Source organism: Ciona robusta, chromosome 10 (genome assembly GCF_009617815.1).
Source record: "Ciona robusta chromosome 10, ASM961781v2".
Taxonomy (NCBI): Eukaryota; Metazoa; Chordata; class Ascidiacea; order Phlebobranchia; family Cionidae; genus Ciona; species Ciona robusta.
This window is the reverse complement of record NC_143244.1, coordinates 5565283-5585970: the sequence shown is the minus strand read 5'-3', so window position 1 is coordinate 5585970 and position 20688 is coordinate 5565283. Positions and strand designations below refer to the sequence as shown.

General features: G+C 34.5%; 3 protein-coding genes, 1 non-coding gene and 1 pseudogene across 6 annotated transcripts; 1 reads left to right on the top strand and 4 right to left on the bottom strand.

Annotated features, from left to right (window-relative positions):
* Positions 1-239: 239 nt before the first annotated feature.
* On the bottom strand, positions 240-8901 carry LOC149729931 (transcription termination factor 2-like). Of its 2 annotated transcripts, XM_089885779.1 has the most exons (19): positions 7672-8901; positions 7322-7411; positions 6815-6961; positions 6484-6537; positions 6251-6301; positions 5869-5986; positions 5499-5574; positions 5196-5302; positions 4815-4904; positions 4434-4562; positions 3849-4011; positions 3403-3502; positions 3014-3150; positions 2738-2856; positions 2304-2421; positions 1786-1963; positions 1381-1485; positions 1000-1092; positions 240-737 (listed from the first exon to the last, which is right to left on the bottom strand). In XM_089885779.1, exons 1-19 carry the CDS (start codon positions 8899-8901, stop codon positions 630-632), a joined length of 3213 nt encoding a protein of 1070 aa, XP_089741905.1. In that variant the 3' UTR covers positions 240-629. The 2 variants fall into 2 exon arrangements, with proteins under 2 accessions (XP_089741905.1, XP_089741906.1); XM_089885780.1 differs by lacking the exon at positions 6484-6537.
* On the bottom strand, positions 8889-10218 carry LOC149729930 (peroxiredoxin pseudogene; annotated as a pseudogene). Its single transcript, XR_016385769.1, has 2 exons — positions 9271-10218; positions 8889-9230 (listed from the first exon to the last, which is right to left on the bottom strand). The product of XR_016385769.1 is annotated as a peroxiredoxin pseudogene (transcript).
* A 70-nt stretch (positions 10219-10288) lies between these two features.
* Positions 10289-17782, top strand: LOC149729929 (X-ray radiation resistance-associated protein 1-like). Its single transcript, XM_089885792.1, has 17 exons — positions 10289-11107; positions 11385-11479; positions 11580-11669; positions 12270-12414; positions 12757-12854; positions 13059-13204; positions 13573-13762; positions 13957-14089; positions 14425-14569; positions 14924-15042; positions 15269-15390; positions 15775-15931; positions 16077-16162; positions 16311-16422; positions 16767-16980; positions 17154-17264; positions 17428-17782. Exons 1-17 carry the CDS (start codon positions 11014-11016, stop codon positions 17516-17518), a joined length of 2148 nt encoding a protein of 715 aa, XP_089741918.1. The 5' UTR covers positions 10289-11013; the 3' UTR covers positions 17519-17782.
* Positions 17618-19169, bottom strand: LOC149729928 (uncharacterized). Its single transcript, XM_089885829.1, has 3 exons — positions 18898-19169; positions 18596-18793; positions 17618-18474 (listed from the first exon to the last, which is right to left on the bottom strand). The coding sequence occupies exons 1-3, from the start codon at positions 19028-19030 to the stop codon at positions 17951-17953; spliced, it is 855 nt and encodes a 284-aa protein (XP_089741955.1). The 5' UTR covers positions 19031-19169; the 3' UTR covers positions 17618-17950.
* Positions 19170-20342: 1173 nt separating this feature from the next.
* On the bottom strand, positions 20343-20432 carry Trnay-gua (transfer RNA tyrosine (anticodon GUA)). Its single transcript is given in 2 exon segments — positions 20343-20378; positions 20396-20432. It is a non-coding gene; the product is annotated as a tRNA-Tyr (tRNA).
* Positions 20433-20688: the final 256 nt, after the last annotated feature.

Below are 20688 nucleotides of genomic sequence, written 5' to 3'. Positions count from 1 at the left end.
GAACTTTATCTACAGTCTACTCAAAAATATAAAATTAAACCATAGCAAAGTTGGTTTAAAATTCAACCTGCTTCTTTCACATCCCATTTTGGCATGTTGCACATCTGTAATAATATAGATCACCAATAGATCCTAAACTATAACTAAAGGGTGCAGAGTGTAAATGCTATAAACCTTTTTCTATTCTAATATTTTTATAGCCCTCCTTCCATACATAAGATATTTCACACTACAACGTCTTTCAAGATGCGCATACAGAAATTTATTTAAAGAAAGGAGCGAGCAATTAAAATAAGAAGTGTTTCAACAAAAAAAAAGTTGAAAAGAAATAGAAAAGCGATAAAAATGAACTGGCAGTGATAATAATTTCCTATTTGATAAACAGAACAGTGAACAAATGATAATTTTCATGATTTTCAGAAGTTTTACTGCAATAACAAAGTAATATTTAGGTTTTTAACACCAGAGCTTTAAAAACTATAAGTTAATAGTTAATACAGTTACCAAAGCTTAACTAAAGTTGTTGCAATCCGAGTTTAAATGTCATTCCTTTACTTAAAATATTCGTTTGAGCTTCCGGAATGGAATTCTTATAGGATTGATCTAAAATCCAGCTTTAAAGATAAAGATTAAATTCCAAACAACACTTTCATGTCGGCCAGAGTAAGTTTGACTTTGTTTTCAACACCAGCACCTTCCATCACAGCTTTCGCAATCGAGAGTTTTCTTTCTTGCAGCTAAAAGAAGAGATTTAACATACTTGGTAACTCATAAGATGGCACTACGTGTATTAACACATGTGTTATAATGACTGTCGTTTTCCGGCCACACGAGGATAAACTAAGTTACATACATTTAAATTAAAGTAAACACAGAAACGTTTTGGTGAAAGTCTGGTGTTGTGAAAATAGCCAATGAGCCAACACTCTTGACCTGAGTGTGCCTCATATAATATATATAAGTATTATATATATAGCAATGCATAAGAAAGTAGCTTACTTGCAGTATTTGTTCCTCAACTGTTTCCTCCATGATAAACTTGTGAACAAAAACTTCTTTCTTTTGTCCAACTCGGTAAATGCGATCAAATGCCTATGTAAGTAGCATGGTAGATATATAGCACCCAGATATGCTGATAAGCTGAATATGTTTCTTATAACCAACATACAGCTTGAGAATATATATATATTACATCCACACTTTGTTAATTCAAACATTGCTCCAACCCAATTGTCACTGATGGGTTGCAGCACCTTGAATGTTTCGGTATGGGCAAACTAGGTAATGAACCTAAACCTCAAGCAGCATGCCATGCGGCAGAACCTCTACCACGTAAAATAGAATAAAATAGACTATATACATAATGAAGAAAAATCTTACCTGCTTTTCCAATGCTGGGTTCCAATGCATGTCCAACAGAAATAGATGATTTCCACCAATCAAGTTTAATCCAACTCCACCAGCTTGTAGTGATATCAACATTATCTGTAACATTATAGGGGATTGCATGTTACAATAACTTTTACTTTTAAATCAACAATTTTTAGAGTTCAGAGCGGTCTGTTTTACTTTTAAATGTAAATAAAAAAATTGTTTTACCAACAAAGTATTTTTATGGTAATATAATTATAGTATCAATATCTGCAGTATGTTAAGCTACAGATCAGCTAAACTACAAAACAAAATTGCACATAACATTAAAATCTTATTGCTCAATTACAATGTTTTAACGGAATAATAAATCACTATTTTTGAAAATTTTGAGTTTTAAAACGAAGTACAAACTTTTGGTTTGACTGGATTTTTGTTAAAGTTATCGACCAGCTCCATTCGTTTCCTTGCATTGACACTTCCGTCTATTACAGCATACGAGAACTTTGCTGCCGCCAAGTGGTGTGCCAGTATGTTGAGCATGCTGGTCCATTGGCTGATGATCACGCATTTATCATCTGGCTTCTCAACACTGCAAATATCGTGTAACAGGATATTATGGGTTTCCTATTAAGATTTGCAACTATCAATAATTTAACCTGTTAGATGAAAATTCCTAGATGAAAATTGCTGAGAAATTTCGTAATAAAAAAAATTTAGAAATAAAAAAAAATAAATAAAATTTACATTAGATTTATTTAGGACTTAGGTAAAGGTAAAATCTAAATGCAACAACATTTTTTTAAATCAAATTCATGTTGATAAAAAAAAAATAAACTGAAATTTATCTGATGTTAAATTTGTTAAAGTAAAACTGCTACAAAATTGCCTCTAACACAGTATAGTTGTATTGTGTAAGTTATTAAACTTACGATAATTTCTTCAGAGTATCCATTACAAAAGTTATTTTACTGCTTGGTTGGGAAATTTCAAAATACTTTGCTTTGCTCTTGTCTGAGTATTTGTCACTTGAAAATGAAGAGGCTGAAGCTACAAGTGAAAAAACATTTTATTAAGAGTAACATAAAAGTTAGTAGTTGGTTAAACTTAACCAATATATATATGATATGACAAAAACTAATTACAAAAAAACTAATTACCAGGTATTTTACATTATGCCTGATAGCAGAAAGAACAGACTAAAACAATGTATATAAATATGATTGATGCAAATAAAAAAATGCAGGAAAAAAAGTTATGTGCAATGTGAACAGCAAGGCTGAACAATGTAAAAACAAATTACAGATATAAATTAATACCTAAACCCATAATACATATTGAAATAAATTAAGTGAATTTACATTACCTCCAATGTTCATTGATTGAAACAAATCTTCAACAGCGATTTCTTCTTTCTCTTTCTGTAGTAACTCAGGGTCAAAAGTATCTTGTAGTAAATGAAGATGGCCGCAACATTGACGCAACCTAAACATACAAAGATAATGCCCACAATGGTAGCAGCGACGAGCCTTCAACCCATAACAAAGATAACATACATAGTATAAACCAGTCACCCAACACAGAACTGTCCCTAAAGAATAAACACCACTAAAATAATGCACAAAAATAAACAAGTAATCACCTTAACAGCATGACCAGCAAAGTGGTCGCTGACATTTTTTTCTTCTCTTCAATATGGTTGGTTCTGTGTGAGCCATCCTTACTATGCTCATATGACTTGTATGCAGCTTGTGATTCAGATTTGAGTTTATCATACACCTGCATGATACAACAGTGTGAAAGATTTCTTTTAAATTATTGAGCTAACACCAATAATTTTAACCACATTATCATATATCTTAACTTCCTGAACATTACCCAATTTACAAGTTTTTCTATTAAAAAAATATTAATATTGAGCAGAAAATGGACATGAAATATACAGATAAACATTAAACACAAATCATTAATATGTTATTAACTTATATTTATAAGCTAACGTCCACTACCATGAGAAAAACAAAAACTCACTTCGCGTTCAACATCATTCAGCTTCAACTTATGAACTTCAAATTTCCTCTCAGGAAGTTTTACGAGAGGTTTTCCGTCCAATCCACGCTGATTCTTTTCTCTGAGAAAAAAAAGGAAAAAAGTTAAATATGTTATATTTAAGTTTTTAGAAGGGTGCTCTGTGCCAAGGTATTTATAAATATAAAAAAAAGGATATGAAATTTCACGTATGTATATAGTAGGGTGGGGAAAGATAGGACACCTTTTTAATCTATTTTTTAACCCATTTGGTGGTAAATGAAGAACATTAAAAAATTACAAAACCACATCCTCACTACTCCCATAGACCATTATTAATTATTTAAAACACGATCAGGATATTTCGATATTATGTTCTAAACTGGTAGCATCTTTCCCCACAGTAATATATGTTCAAAAAAACTCCCAAATTTTTTTTCATTTCCCACCTTCTCAGCACAAGGCATGACACAAGCGTCTTTAACCGCTGCTGTCCACGCGTTGTGTTGTTGCTGACTTGATTCTTCCATAACTTAAGTTCATCAAATGGTGAGCAATGTAAGAACTTAATCATAGCGTACATGTCCGATTCCTGGTTCTGTACTGGAGTGCCTAAACAAAAGTTGTTGAAATATTTATTAATAAAATGAGTATCTTAGCTTTTTACATAAAACTAGGTATCTGCAGACCAAAACTGACTCTCTTTCAAACACGACGATGTAATTTTTAAAATTTATTTGTAAAATGGAAATGAATATCTGTGCCTTTTACCTAAACTGAGGTGTCTGTGAGCTAATAAGAACTCTCTACTTTCAGATACAACAATGTAGTTTAGACTTTCAAGTAGGTTTCATTATAAAACTAGTTTTGTCTGGTATTATTATTATTTTTACTGGGTAGAAAACTTATATTTTAAAAATTCATGTTGATTATTAGGACCTAATAAAAATAATCTTTTCTTTTGTAATATTGTAATTGTGAGTGAATAACTTCAATATATACAAAATACAATTAAACATAGACATGCTACTAACCAGACATAGCCCATCTTGAATGAGCATTCAATGCACAAGCAGCCATGGAAGTTTGACTTTTAAAATTCCTGATCTGATGTGCCTCATCTAGTATTACACGCCGCCACTTTATAAGGAACAATGCATGCTCTGTGGAAGTTATGATTCTTGAAAATATAGGGGTACAAATTTTTTTCATATTTTTTTTTGTTTCACAGTTTTTAAAGTTACCTGTAAGACATTAAAAAATGGAAATCGTAAAGTGAATAAACATTAGATTTGACAGTAAAGCATAAAAAATCACATCATATTATACAATTACACTTCTGCATTGTGCTAAATTTAGCAATAGCAGCCATATATAATGTCATACAATGATTAGGTAGATTATGAATGCTTTACCTAATGGATCAGATTTTGTGTCAGTAGTTACAGGTTTGGTGTCGGTGGTTAAACCCGTTTGTTTTGGTGGTTTCGGATGAGTTCGTCTGACTGAAACACAAAATACTCATTAAAAGGAGCAATCTACTGAGGTAGGTCTAAGCACTGTGGCACAGAGGTCCAAGTTGTCAGTCCTTCCGAAATAAACCTTTAAAAATAATTATTCCTCTCACAAAGTTATAATGTGGTAACCTGTAAGCAGGCACAGGGTGTAAGAAATAGAAGAACACCCACATTAAAACAACTGTTATTGCCCGGTGGCGTCAATTAAAGACAAAACACATTTTTAACAGATTAACAAATTACATCTTAAAATGATAATTTTTCGAACAGAATACTCACCAACATCATATGTAGTAATCACAACATCGAACTCTGCAAGTTTTTCTGCATCTCTCTCTCTATCTTTACCATGGTAAAGATGAATGCTGAGCAAATCTTTATGACAACTGTAAAGAAATGTAAGAAAATTTCAACTTTGACCAAAAAAAACAGAAAGAATAGAGCTTTAGGCAATGAAAACTTTGACAAACCTTCATTTGACAAAAAAGTTTATAAACATATATGTAATATTAAAAAATACAAAAAACTACATTTTCCGATAATGTGTACAAATATTCGACATATATTAAAAAATTGACAAACCGATTATTAATCTCATTCTTCCAGTGGAAGATAAGTGATGCAGGAGCGAGGATCAACGTGGAGTTCGATGGAAACACTGGAAAAGATGAATGTGTAAAAAAGATATTGAAAAGTGTCCGCTTCATAACTGGAGTATTCAAGTTTATGGGTAACTGTTTGTTTCCTTTTTTATTCTGTACATTACTGACTTTTTTATTCTGTACTATATACAAACTCAAACCAAAACTAAAACTAATAAAAAAATGCATTTGTGTAAAAAGATAGCTACAAAACAACAGTTTTATGTTATAAAAATATTGCCTGTATAGTTGTATGCAGGTGCCAAAACATGATATTGATAATTTCAAGAAATATAAATAATAGTCCTTACAATTTTCTATTTCATCTTCATTTTTCGGATCTTCAGAAACTTCATCTTTTACTTCCTTCTTGACATTAAAGTATTTTGATGTTATTTCTGTTTTCACTTCCGATTTTACAGCTTTTTCCTGCGAAAAAAAATCAATTGAGTGAATGAGTGTAACTTTTCTTCCCTTGTGTGGGGCAATGACAGTCTTATAACACAAGTGTTCCGTTTCAAACACCTTGTGCTCGCTTATGTGCTCGCTTATAGACTCACCACATGTGTAACTTGTGGGTGATTTTTTGAATTTTTTTAATGTATGGCTTACAACAAACAACCGGTAAGAGACCACTGGATTGAAGTAATTGTTGTTAAGTGTTTTTCCAATAATTTAACTGAAGATTCTTACATTTGTTGCTTCTGATAAAGCTTCCTCCTTTATCTTGACCACTTGATTTACCTGAAGATAAAAGGTAATAAAAAGATTATGACATTATGTATTTCTTAACAATATTAAACATATAAAACTGCTTTTCCATATAAGAGTTATAAATTGCAATATTTCTAATTGTAAAGGTTAGAAAGTTGAAAGTACATAGGCTTTAGTTTTATTTTGGACACAACTTATTTATAATGTCTTACATCGGAAACTTCTGATTTTACTTCGGTTTTTACTTCTTTTTTGACCAAATCAGCCTAAAAAGGAAGCAAATCTATAATAGTCGATAAGGTTAACTTCTAATAGCTGTCTTAAGAGTATGTAAGTTAATGTAACTATTATGTAAACAATGAAAAATGCGACTAAACAAACAAAAACATGCTAAAACATTATGTTTCTTTTGAAAGTTATAGAAAATTGACTGTGTTACCACACAACTGAAATAAAAATATTCTACCCCGAGAAGTTAAGAACTTTATAACATGTGACTACCTAAATACAACGGAACATTAAAAAATAGTTTTAAACCATTACTTTTTGAAGTTGTTTAAGAATCAGTGAAATCATGGTCAATGTTTTGCCAAGTCCCATATCATCTGCGAGGATTCCGCCAGAAATTGATTCTTTTTCTCTCCAAATTAACCAAGCCAATGCTTGCCTTTGATGAGTCATAAGTTTAACCTGCATAAAATAATGAGTTTATGGTTAAACTGGTGAAACATAGTTTATCTGTTACTGCTTACATAAGAATTGTTACATGGTTTACTATAAATGCAACAAAAGATTTAAAGGCACCTTAAATAGTTAGGATCGTTAATCGTAATAAAGCTAATAACTTTGTTTAAACAGTGACCCAGACATGCGTTTAAACCAACTATGAAAAACTACATATACGATAGCCTACGCTATACATTATTCGGAAATTGTGCTTAATAATATGGTGAAATGAAGATTTACCACTACTTTACTTATACTGTGCTGTTTCTGTAAACTGTTTACATAAGACATTACTATATTTCAAAGTTTACATATTCCCCATACTTTTAAGCCCTTTGGGTCAGAAACTTCACTTGCAGCAGGAGGGCATGTCTCCAATGAGGTGTGTAGTAACTCAATAGCTTCACTGGTAACCTGTTAACAAAAATACAGTAATTGTTCTGATTGCATTTTTGAAATAGGGGTTTGAGGCTTGATGGTGCTACCATTGTGGGAGTATTTTTTATGGCAAGACACACCTACTAAATTACACATATGAATGTTGTATCTTAAGCAGGCACAAGATGTATGAAACCAAACTACACTGTTGCTATTACAATGACTGTCACTGCATGCTATGTGGGGATAAAAACACACATCCCTGCATTCATTCAAAATATAAATCAATTCCTTACCCTTGTAACAGCATTAAGGCGATTGGCAGTCATTCTCCCACCATAATAGTTATCCACATGATTCCTGGGCATTACTTCGTGGCCTGCACCTCTCACAGCATCTGATTCGTCAGTTAAATCAATAAGAATAGCTCTTCTGTGCTCGGAGGACTGTTTTATCACAGGGACCTCTCGATCCTTGAAGATGTTGACTTCTTCTTCAGGTTGTTTCAGTCGCATCTCAGTAAATTGAGCTTCCAAATCTGAAATTTTATCTTTCATTCGTTTTCCTCTGTCAGGCAGCTTTGAAAGGTCTAAACCTCGTAAAAGTTTTTTGTTTTGCTCTATTTGTGTCAGTAATATTTGCTGGTCTTTTGTTAGAGGTTTTTGCTGCGATTGTGGAGCACTTTTCCCTTTTACAGGCGTAAAGTGTTGTTTTATACTGGATTGATACACTCTTGCATCACCTCTATTTTTCGGGCCTGTTTCTTTTGAAAGCGGTTGAACCAATGCAATGTTTTTAAGCGAGTAACCAGCTTGAGAGATATGCATTTCATTCATCTTTTTTTCAAGAGGGACATTTTTCTGTTCTTCATTCCGCAGCATTCTATTTACATTTTTAAGACCCCTTTCAGATTCTGCATTGGAATATAAAGAATCTTGTTCTTGATTTTGTAGCATTCTATTTACATTTTTAAGACCCCTTTCCGTTTTCGCATGGGAATAGAAAGAATCTTGTGACTCTCCACCTACTTCCTGATGTACAGGTTTGTGGTGAGAAGTATGTTTCAAAGCCATACCTTCACTATGCTCTTTGCTTCTAGGCATGGAGCTGTTATCATATGACTGGTCATAGCTGCTTGAATGTGAATGGTTGGACATATAGTTTGTTGTGGCATGGTTTTTTATACCATGTGAATTCTGTTTTGGGTTTGCATTATAATGGTGGGGAAGTGCATTAGGTCCAGGATAATTAGAAAATAACTCATTGTTTCTGGAATGACCCTGGGAATAAGTCTGCGATTTGTGATGTGCCGTGTTCAGTTCATTAAACTTACTCCTTCGAATTCTGACAGCAACTGTTTTATCTCCATACTCATACGGCTCAAATTCAATATCTACGCCAGGATGAATGTGTAGGCTGTTATCTGCCACACTGGATTTCGAAAAGTAATAAAGACAATCACCATCTTTTCCTTGAATAAAACCAGCTCTACGTCGTTGGTCATAAGACTGTATTGTTCCGAGCATTTTTATTAAAACATCAAAAACAAAATGCTACCAAAATTCTGTTGAAACGAAACATAAACACATTTTAGTCCACACATACGATACATGACCAACAAAATCGCAAAAACATTGCTTTATTACACATACAGGTAACCGACAGTCCGACACAATTAAATTGCAGAACATGACACAATTGTTTTAGAAAATGAATTACAATATAATTTTGGTACAGAAACTTAACTTTGGCACAATTAGATAATAGCAACAAACACAACAGTTTTTTTTTTCAATTTAAAGGCTGCTAAATTTTACAAAAGTTTAAGATAAATACGCACAGCTTTTAACAGACACTTAAAGGGATTAAACTATTGCTTTCTTGAAAACAGACACATTAAAGTGATTAAACTATTTCTTTCTTGAAATTGCACTGATAACCCTACAGCTGCTTCATCTTAAACAAACACACACCCTACAAACAACAACAACCAATAAAACAAGACACAGATGACATTTCAACAGTTTACAATTCACCCTTGGCTTTTGATGTTTTGTGGAAGTACTTCAGTTTATCCTTGGGGTCTGGAATAATGGTGTCTTTACCTGGCTCCCAACCAGCAGGACAGACCTCACCATGCTCATCAGTATGTTGGAATGCTTGGACCAATCTCAAAGTCTCGTCTACAGATCTTCCAACTGGAAGATCATTCATAGTGATCTGTCTCAGGATACCTTTGGGATCAATGATGAAGAGCCCACGAAGAGTGTGTCCGAGGTCCTCTAGAAGGACTCCATAATCCCTTGATATCTTATGAGTGAGATCTGACAGAAGAGGAATGTTGAGTTTTCCAAGACCTCCCTCAGAGCGATGGGTGTTTAACCATGCGAGATGGGTGAAGTGAGAATCAACAGAAGCTGCCACAACTTCAGCATTAATTTTCTTAAACTCAGCAACCCTGTCTGAGAAGGCAATGATCTCAGTTGGACATACAAAAGTGAAATCAAGAGGGTAAAAAAAGAAAATAAGGTATTTTCCTTTGTAATCTCCCAGCTTTATTGTTTTAATTTCACCATCGACAATGGCTGTACCCTCCCAGTCTGGCGCTGGTTTCGAGATTTGAGCTTTGGTAGATTGCAGCAAGTGACTTTCATATGGTGGCCAGAAAACAGCACGTTCTTGGCATATTCCACTGTGAGCAAGGAACAAGCATGCAAGAGTGAAAAGTTGAAATGAGACTCCCATGTTTGCGCAAATCAATGCAGATCAAACGAAAAGCCTAATTATACACAAAAACTAAGAAGCCTATAAGCAAATAACAAAAAATGCCAGCTATTATACTCATTTATTAGTTTCCATATGGTATTTAAAACAATAATTAACTTTTAAATTTGTATTTCATCTATAATGAACTTCATTAAGTAACCATTCATGCTCTTACTATTTGCATGTATTTGAATCGCAAAGTCCCAATACTGCAGTTGCTTCTGCATTCAAACAATTTAACACAAACCTCCACGGCTACTAAAATGAAATCCACTGTACGCCGTCCTTTCTCGTACGCAATAAACAGGAAAAGTTGCAGCTGGAGAAGTTATACGTGTCGCACGTACGCACAACGTGTACTCATAGAAACTTTACCCAAATGCGCAGTGCTTTTGCAAAAGTATTCGAAACTCAGAATACACAAAGCAATACAAAACGATATAAATCATCCTAATGTGTACTTTAAAGTCACTGCAATAATATCTGTATACATTGTGCGATTTCGAACTATGTATTGTACAACACAGTAAACACACAAGTTTAAGCCGCACTTACCTACACTGAAATATCAGGACCTTTTATTAGGAAAACAAATAGCAAACCATGGAATATTAAACAAGTGAACTTTCGCTACAAGATCATTATAATGTCAAAAAAACCGCACCCCGTTTGAAAAGGGGCGCCAAACAAACCCCGTTAGAGGGCGGCAGAGAATATTCATAACAACTGAATCCTAACAACGACCCACGCTAAATCTGTGGTGTTAGATTTTGGTATTTTCATCATATAAATCGATTTTGGAGTAGTTTACTTTTTAAAAAACAAAGAGCACACAAAGAAAATTGTGCTGGGGGACAAACACAGGTGAAAACATGGCAACTTCAGCCGTTTGGAAGCTTGAAAGTGACAACAACTTCGCTACAAACTGTTTTCCAGCAAGAGGAATCGTTAGAAAAGCAAATGAAGGTTTTAAAACATTTTATAGTATAATTTAAAATTACCTTATCTAAAAAAACATTTTTTTTATCTAAAAAAAAAACATTTAAACTGTTGAGTTTTGTCACAGTCTACTTAAAGCTACGATGATATTCTTACAGCTGGGCAAGCTGGCCAGTGAATATGTCTCTAAATGTTCCTTAGGTATCACTAATACACGCTGTTTAATTTTTTTGTACCAATAAAGTGTTTGTGTCAGAAATTAACTTAAAAATGGCCACAACTTTACGTCATATTAAAATTTTAGGTTCAGGTTCCTGGATAGTTGCATATGCAGAAGCTCAGCATAACAAATTCAAAGCTTCTTTTAAACCTGAGAAGCAAGTTCAGATTCAGAAACAGGTAACTCAGTAATCGGGACACAATTACAATTTTCTCAATATGCATTTTTTCGAGGTTATTTGCTTTTATAGAATTTCTCTAACATATTGTATTTTTATAGGTGGTCAATGCCACTCCTTCAGCAACAGCCACACTTGATGGTGTAAAACAAGGGCCAAGTCAGAGTGGAACACTTGATGGAAAATATTTGGTAATACCGGCGCCGTGGCGTAGTGGTTAGCGCGCCTGCCTGTAACCAATAGGTAATGGGTTCAAGGCTCGACGCTGCTACCATTGTGGGCGTATGTGTCCTTGGGCAAGACACTTAACGACAATTGCTCCAACCCAGTGGTCACTAATGGGTTGTCCAAATTATCAGCCATACATAAAAAAAAAATTCTCAAAAAAATAATCACCCACGAAGTAACATACATGGTAACTCGTAAGCTGGCACGAGGTGTTAAACCCGTGTGATAACGACTGTCGTTTTCCGGCCACGCGAGGATAAAGTAAGTTACATTCATTCATTCATTCATTCATTCATTCATTCATTCATTCAGTAAATAGTTGATTTTATGGCAAGTGCTTTTTAACTGATGCTCTTTCTCATATTTCCTCAACAAGTTTCAATGACTGTTTAATTTTCTTCTTTTCGTTGTTTTAAGTTTAATCTTCTCCTTGTTTACAGACGAATAAAAAATAAAGTTTTGTAAGTGAAACAGCTAGGTCTTTTACCACTAACGTCAGCCCCCACAAAAGTCTTTTGAACAAGCATTGTTTTTGCATACATCAATATTATTTTTTCATATAGCTATGGAGACACCATGTTGAATCTCCACTGGACTTATGCAGTATTAACGTATCAGACCGTGAGTTGGACAATGTTATTGAAGAAGACTTTAAAGAGTTTGTTAATGTGGCTTATCTAAATGCTGCAGAAAACCTTTTGCCCTTCCGTAAGTTCACCATAGCAGCATTTACCTAAATAAATGATGGGTAAAAATGAATTAGTACAATAATATGGGATAAGTAAGAGTTATATTTAAGGTATAACTGTCAAGCCTTTTTGAAATAGGTGTTGTACTTCTGTTTCACCCATAACTGTGTTATAACAACTGCCATTTTGATTTTATCAATGAAGTCTGTCTTTTTGCTTCTGTATACTCTTTCGACTTTCGATATTGTGATTGAAAAAACAATAAAGTCATTCTGTAAATATTTAGCTATGATTAAATTGAGATGCAGCATTAACTCATATGGTATGCCACATATAATATATATCATTCTATTGCATCCAGGTCCATTCACCAATTTTCCTAACTTAAGAGAACTTGAACTACCTGTTAATGGACTTCGTAATTTGAAAGTTAAACCAGGAGACTTTCCTAATCTGCAGGTATACATAAACAGCCTACTAATATATACGCTACTATAATAGTTTAGCACTGAAGTTTGTTATGGTTAAAATGCGAAACAGACATTTTACAATGCTTGTTATAAGTGGACATACCTTGCTAGTTTGACAATCAAATAACGGTCACCAAATAACTATTGTAATAACTATTGTAATAAGACCCACTAATTTATCTACTTATTTTAGGTACTTGATCTATCATACAACAACCTGAGTGCACAGGATGTGTTGAATCTTGGAGTTCTACCAAGATTGAAGGTTCTTACTTTAACAGGAAATGGCCTGCATTCCATTCACCCTGATATGGCAAGACCATTTATTATTGCAAGAGAGTGAGTAATAACAACACTATGCCAATATCCTAGATCTACTAAATTTGCACTAGCATGACTGTCAATTAAATGTTTACACTTAAAAAGAATGTAACTATACTAATGCATATTTTTACCATAAATCCATAACTTAACACAAGTGTACAAATCTTCATATAAAGTGTTTCCAGCCAGAAAAGTGATCATTCGTTGGATTATTTAAAGTTACAACATCTACATATACCATCTGATGATCAGTTTATATAAATTTATTTTTACTAAACAACTATATAACTGTGATAAAGAATATTTATATTATATATCTGTACCTGCCAAGCCTACATTGTTAAAAAGTATTTATAAAATTCTTTTTCCCAACATCTCTACAGGAACAGTTCAAATGATTCTACAAACTCCACTGATGAAGATGTAGTTGGAAGATTTCAAAACCTTGAAGTTTTACTTCTCGATGACAACCATTTATCGGATCTTTCTACATTTGCCTCCCTTGCTGCATTAACGCAACTCAAAGAGCTTAACTTGGACAAGAATAACATACAAGTTATACCACATTTAAGGGTAATGTAGTGTACATTAACAGGTTTTATAGAACAAGCTTTGTACTTTTTTTATCCATATTAGCGCGTTTATAAAACTGCAATTTTATCGCTGTCCGTTATTTCCATTTGTTTACAAACTTGTATTCTACTCTACCCTTCGTTACCGCAACAAAAACAACAAAACAAAGTCATTCAATAAATTATCATTAACAGGTTGTAGGTGATCGTGTTTTGTCCGAAGTCCATTCATCCATTGGTCAAGCTAAATCTACAGCTTCGAAATCAAGTGGAAGAAAAAGTCGGAATTCACGTAGAACTGCAAGTGCAAGTAAACCCCCAACCACAGGTAAGCAATCTATAGGCCAGTATATTGTTACCATTAGTCTGCCTGTCAGTTTTATTCGTTAGCATGTACACAAAAAATGCAATAATTTGCATCATAGCTTTTTAAAATGTTTTCATTGTGATGCATTTAAAAAAGTTTGTTACACAGTTTACACAAAATGGTAACTATGGAGTATTACTAACCATCAGATGTAATCCATAAAAAGTAGTAGTTAATAAGCGCTTTACCTGTACTATGTTTAACATAAAACGGCCTAAATAAATTCTATTTTAAATTTTTCAATTAAAGGGATAATCCTATACATAAATTAAACGTAAATTGCTTTTTTCTACCAGACCTGCCACATGACAAGCGAAACATGGCAACTTCCACTACATTCCTACAGGAACAAAATGAACAACCTGAGTCTCATGTTTCACTCAACACACCTGATGTTTCTGTCCTTCCTTCAACACCTAACCCACCGTTTCAACATTTAAGGTTGGCTGGTTTAAATAAAATTTGTTTTTGCTCAAGATAACAAAGAACAGAAAAGTTTACAAGAGAAAAAAGTTGGGTTTAACCGTTAAACAACCGTTGTTAAAACACGCTTATGGATAAAACAGATAAAGAAATATTATTTTAAATAAATGACGCAGCCATAACTAGAATTTAGTATCATGCTTTCTCCAACAAGAGTTATAAAGTGTATGAAGATAGTATACAACTGTCTATCTATATATATATATATGGGTTGGATCAGGACAGCATAATTGTAAACCACCGCGTTCTATTTATACAAGAGAATAAATAAGGGTTGTTTTTTTTTCTTATAAACCTAATATGTTTTTGTAGGTTGCTGAGTATTGCAAATAACAATCTAGCAGAAGAAGAATGTGTTCTAGCTGTTGCATCATGGCCAAGATTGAAGCATCTTATTTTAAACGGGAATCCAATTGTAAAAACTACAAGTGGTAATAATCTTTCCTTTGTATTGGATAATGTGTCTAGTGACACTGGATAGGCGTAAACATATTCTTACTCTAAGAGCAAACACTTGATGGACATTGCTCCAACCAACCAAGTGATTACACCAATTAGTTGTAGCACCCTGGTTGTTAGTGTAATAGGCCAAAATTCTTTGGCCCATAAAACACAAGGGGAAAAATACAGAACTAACAACTGCTATTGTTCAATCAGGAGAACCTCCCTTAATATCCCATTACCTACACAAGCGACTAGGCATCACCATTCATAGATCTGAGAAGAAGTTAACTCCAAGCAAACCGCACATTCTAATGCCAACTGACAAGGAAAGAAAAGTAAGCGTATTAAACAAAATTTACAAATATTTGTGAACTGAATTATATACAACAATAAAGCATGTTTCACTGTTTTAATCCTTAATTTTCTTATTCTTAGTTTGGAAATTTGTAAAATATTACTGTAGATTCTTAACTTTGAAACCATGAATATTGCCTAATTTCGGTGTATTTTAGATTCTTAACTTTGAAAACATGAATATTGCTTAATTTCGGTGCATTTATTGCTAAACACTCTATTAGGCAAACTTTGTTTTACATTTTTCTGAGTTTTATATGTCTAGCTATCATTACCTCCTTGTATTTATAAAACTTTGGCACCTATTATGTCATGACTATATCTATTTAAACCTGGATAACTACCATGAAAATATTTGTTCTCAGGTCTCTTCCTTCGTGCCCAAGATTCCCAAACAACCAGTAGATGTTCTTCTAAACTCACTTACTGCTCCCAAACCAAACCTAATACCCCGCCCACCAAGCCAACCTAAACCACTCACCAAAGAATTTGTTAAACTGCCGAGTATACCCCAACAACAAGGTACTGAAATTGTAATGTCTTTGGATTACTTTCAGCAAAACCGTGATTACAAATTTATTTAGGTTTACTAAAAATTTAAGCTGCATAATTATGCAGATTTTTGACATGTTCTTTTTGACCATAAACAATTTTTTTTTTCATACAGACACTTCCACACAAGAAGAGAGCGTATTCTTAACCCAAGTTGATGAAATTCCTCAAGAACAAACACAACAAATACCCAAACCACAGGTAAGCCAGTATGTTGTATGTTGATTATTATTTATAAGCTGCTGGATTTGGGCCGAGTATCCTAACTCTGACCTGTTGAATAGGAGGCTTGAATTATACACCTCTGTGTATTATATATAGTTGGATAATTTGTTCATACTACATTTAGGTTCCAAAGAAAAGCACAAAAGTAAACGAAAAAAAAGAAAATGCAATTGATTTAAATAATTACGAAATATTAATGGATGCAAGACCAGATTCCAGCTTACATGAACCGATAGGTAAACAACTGTACTCCATTTTAATTTACTTTTAAATTAAATCGTCTAGTATTTTTAGTCAACCTTTAAATATTCCTTTATTATTATCGGACATATCTAAAATATGAAAGCATAAAATAAATATAAATAAATCAATATAAATTATTTGTCCTTGCATGACAGGGCAATGACAATTGTTATAATATGGATGTTATGTCTCATACACCCCATGCCCACTTATGGGCTAGCACATTATTATGTAACTTTGCCATCAAGCTGAAAAATTATCCAAGATTTTTAAACTCAGGTTCTATACAAATTTCTACAGAACTAAAAATTTAAATTTAAACCTTTTTATCTCTCAGGTATTCAAGGCAATGTGCGAGCACTCCACCACCTGCTATCACACCAGACTGTGTTTCGAACAAGTGACGTCACTTTAGACCGTGTCCTACCATGTTATAAAGCCAAGTCAACACGTCATACTAAAGCAATGGCTGTGGCACGTGAGAGGGGAAAAATAAAACTTCCTACGAAAAAGGAACAGCTTGCAGTTGCTCTTTCTAATATACGCAACAGGTAAATAAGATTGTGCGATTTATACTAAACAACCGTCTGTGTTTTCCAACAAGTCCCTTTCAATATTTATATTCTATATACCTAAGCATACACTGATCACAATTCATTTCTGCTATGCTTATATCCTGTTACATACACATCTATAATGTAACATAATATCTTCCAAATCTCAGGGATGTTGCAGCCACTGAAATTCCCCTTACAGATGCTCTTAATATGTCATCCGATGTAATATCTCAGGATGAAGCTGATGACCTTTTAAGAGATGTGGAAGAGAAGTATAGGTCAGTCGAAATTTTGGAGTTTTTTTGATTTAGGGTTTTGAGTTTACGATCCAAGCCTATTAACACTGTATAAACTGGTTTAACATTCTAGTTTCCCTGGTATGCCTCGCTGTAGGACCATATACAGTAGTGTTACAAAATGCAATTTCAATATTTCATACAGAGTTGTTCGTGAAGAATCTTTGCGAGCATCGCGTCAAGCACAGCGTGCGTTTCGAGAAGCCAAAGACGCTGTACAGAGTTTGCAAGAGTAATTTTACTGTCCCCCGTTTTTCTTCTATGTATACGCGATACTTTTTTAACTGCTGTTGTTTCAGCTGACTGTGAATTTTGTGTACATAGCGGGTCGTTCAGAATATTCAATTTATTTTTACTATGTTTGTCTTCTGTCCACCAGTTTGAATAGATGTGAGTTTCTAACGTCAGTATACGTATGCACTTACACTGCTGTGAGTTTTGTCTTTATGTTATGTACAACGTGATGCTTAATACAAAAAGAAAACGCGCGACAGAGTAAACGGATAGTACGTATACAATATGCTGTATGATCTGTATCATATAACTAGCTCACAATATATGCTGATTGAAAATGCTGTGAAAGCATTAGAGACTGGCGACACACTAACGAATATACGGTTTACGTGTTGAAATCAATAATATTTTTGCTAGACAATGTCATTCCCCGCCTACGCAGTAATAGATTTCAGTGTGTTGAGGTTTCTCATTGAAATTCGGGCCGGTTGTTCGTGTACCAGGAGCAAATACTTGGGCTTGCTGCTTGCGCGTCGTCGTCTTTTCGGTTTCCCGTTTCGTCTGGCCTTATTACTGGCACTGCTGCTTCGCTTGTACTTCGCAAGAAGATCTCTGCGCTTACATTTCCTTTTTCTCTTCCCCGAATCCCGCTTCCTTTTTCCTCCGCACAGTCTTTTGCTCTTCCTCTTCGATCTTTTGCTCCTTCGGAAGTTTTTCATCTTCCTCAAGAAAAAGAGCCTCGTGTCGCCTTCTTTGACAAAACTGCTACACATATGTGAGTTCTGCAATCCATACACGGTAACCATGGGACGATTCGATGCCCGACCGTCATCAGTAGCCTGCTGCATTACGAAATTATCCCATTTACTCCGACCCAGCACTACACTCCCAACGTTGTGTTCACCACCGTGCCGGTGCACGGTTTCCAGATCTCGTTTTCTCTTGCGCTGTTTTGCCCCTGTATTTTTAAATTTTGTTACCAATTATACGACTTTGTGGGAAATTATTTTTTTCGCATATAGCGCAAAGACGAATTTACAAAAAAAAAGTTACGATATAACATCAACGTTTTTACTTACTGACAACTCTGGTTTCTGTGACGTTCGGTATATGCTCCAACGACCCCTTTAGCACTTCCCATACTTTTAAATGGCCAGAAATTGCCCTGGTTTCAGTTTCATTGCTCTGTGAACGTCGCCCATGTTTAGAGGGGAGAAGTCCTAGCAACGTTCCTGATAATACGACGTCGGATTCCTCGAACCTGGTCCTAAGGTCGCCTGTATATATTATAAAAGCTTATATACCCGTATCTCTTATCAGTTTTGCTTTATCGCACTTGTATTTACTCAGTGCTTATAATATTCACATGCAATTTGCTTACTTTCGATTTTTGGTTTCCGGCAGTAGCTGTTGTCTAATACTTCATGTTCATTACTGCTAACTGTTACTTCGGCGATGCAGAATCCTAATGTGTATACACTTGCAAGCAACAGTAAACGCAAGAGTGTTCTCATGCTAGCAATTTCGCCAATTCCGTAAGCCTGCTAAATTACAGATCGTTTCAAAATTCAATACGGCATTAAATGTACTAGACACTCCAAATCTAAGTAGACTGAAAATCCATACGTCGACAAACGTACATCGCGACTAAGAGCGTATTATCCGCACTTTAATCGCTAAAATGACGCCTGGAAATCTATCGTGAATGAATTGCCCTTTACAACCTTTCTCTCGTACGTAATTTATATTCCCTGGCATAACCTGTCAAATAAGTGAACCCTGGATAATATTCTACAACATTCCATACATAATGACAATTTCCCTCTCCCGCTGTTTGTGGAATGAGGCGCGCGAGGTCTTTCGGAACGCCTTAGCTTGCTCATAAATAATCTGCGCCGCTTAGTAAACTGAATAGGCTACGGGCCCTTTCATGTGCTCGCGTTAATCATTGAATGACAAAACAACAGGCCTCCAAAGCCTTTGTGCGTTACGTCCGACTACGGCGGCAGTTTCTTCTGCCGATGTGTCGAAAGAAGACTAGTGGATTCGATTCTCCAATATTTTGTGGCTTGTTTGCGGTTAGGAGACGTAGTCTGGTGTACAAGAGGCAACAAAAGGCACAGGATCAAATGACCTTACATTTAAGTCGGTACCGACACTTTGTTGCGGAGTCAATCGAATGTTACAACACTATAACAATGAAGAAATATTATGTCGGTTCCTATTCACTTAGAAACGGGCAGACACGTATGTTTTACCCTATGCGAACATTTGCTAATACGCAATTCGATATTTCGATGTGGATACGTTGTCTGTAGTTAAAAAAGTAAAACTAAACCAGCAACTTTTAAAACAAACTTAAACAATTTCAAGTTTTGAAAGTACCTATATGACGTCACTGTTTTGGTGATGTCATCGTGCCGTAAAACTAAAACACAGCAAGTCAGCAATTGCAATGAAATGTTGCACATTACTTGACGTCATATATACGTAATCAAGACGCCATTCGTCATACAATAAACTACGTCATCACAATTGCGCAACAATTTTGCGTAAACTTTGACGTCATTGGTGCATGGCTTTGTCTGAAAATTGGTTTCGTATTGTAACATCAAACAATACATTTAAAATAAAACAATATGGAAAACAAGTTATATGTAAAATGTATTTGATAAAACAAGACAAAAAGAAAGACAATTACAAGTTTGCATACAAATACGCATTTGGTATCATTCTGATTATAATTATCAAAAGAAAACCTAAACGATGAAACACGTTAAATAATGACTTAATCGTATTTAAAAACATAATGTAAAATAGCAAAAGTCCTTCGAACCGGATTCGAACCAGTGACCTATGGATGTCTGACAGTTTTACCGCTACAGTCCACCGCTCTACCAACTGAGCTATCGAAGGAGACGATTGTCTATCGCTGAAACTAGATTCCATTTGTAGACGCGTTTTAACCAAAGTATATAACTGCATGTATGTTGACGGATTTTACGTTTATTGGGCTTGTAGGAACATTACGAAAGAGAAAAAATGTAAATACTGTCCTATTTTGCAGCCTTGAAAACGGTACATCATAGGATTAATCATTTTAGGTAATCAGCAACTTACCTAAATATACCTGACAACTATCAGATCAGTGAAGAATTACAATTATAGTGCA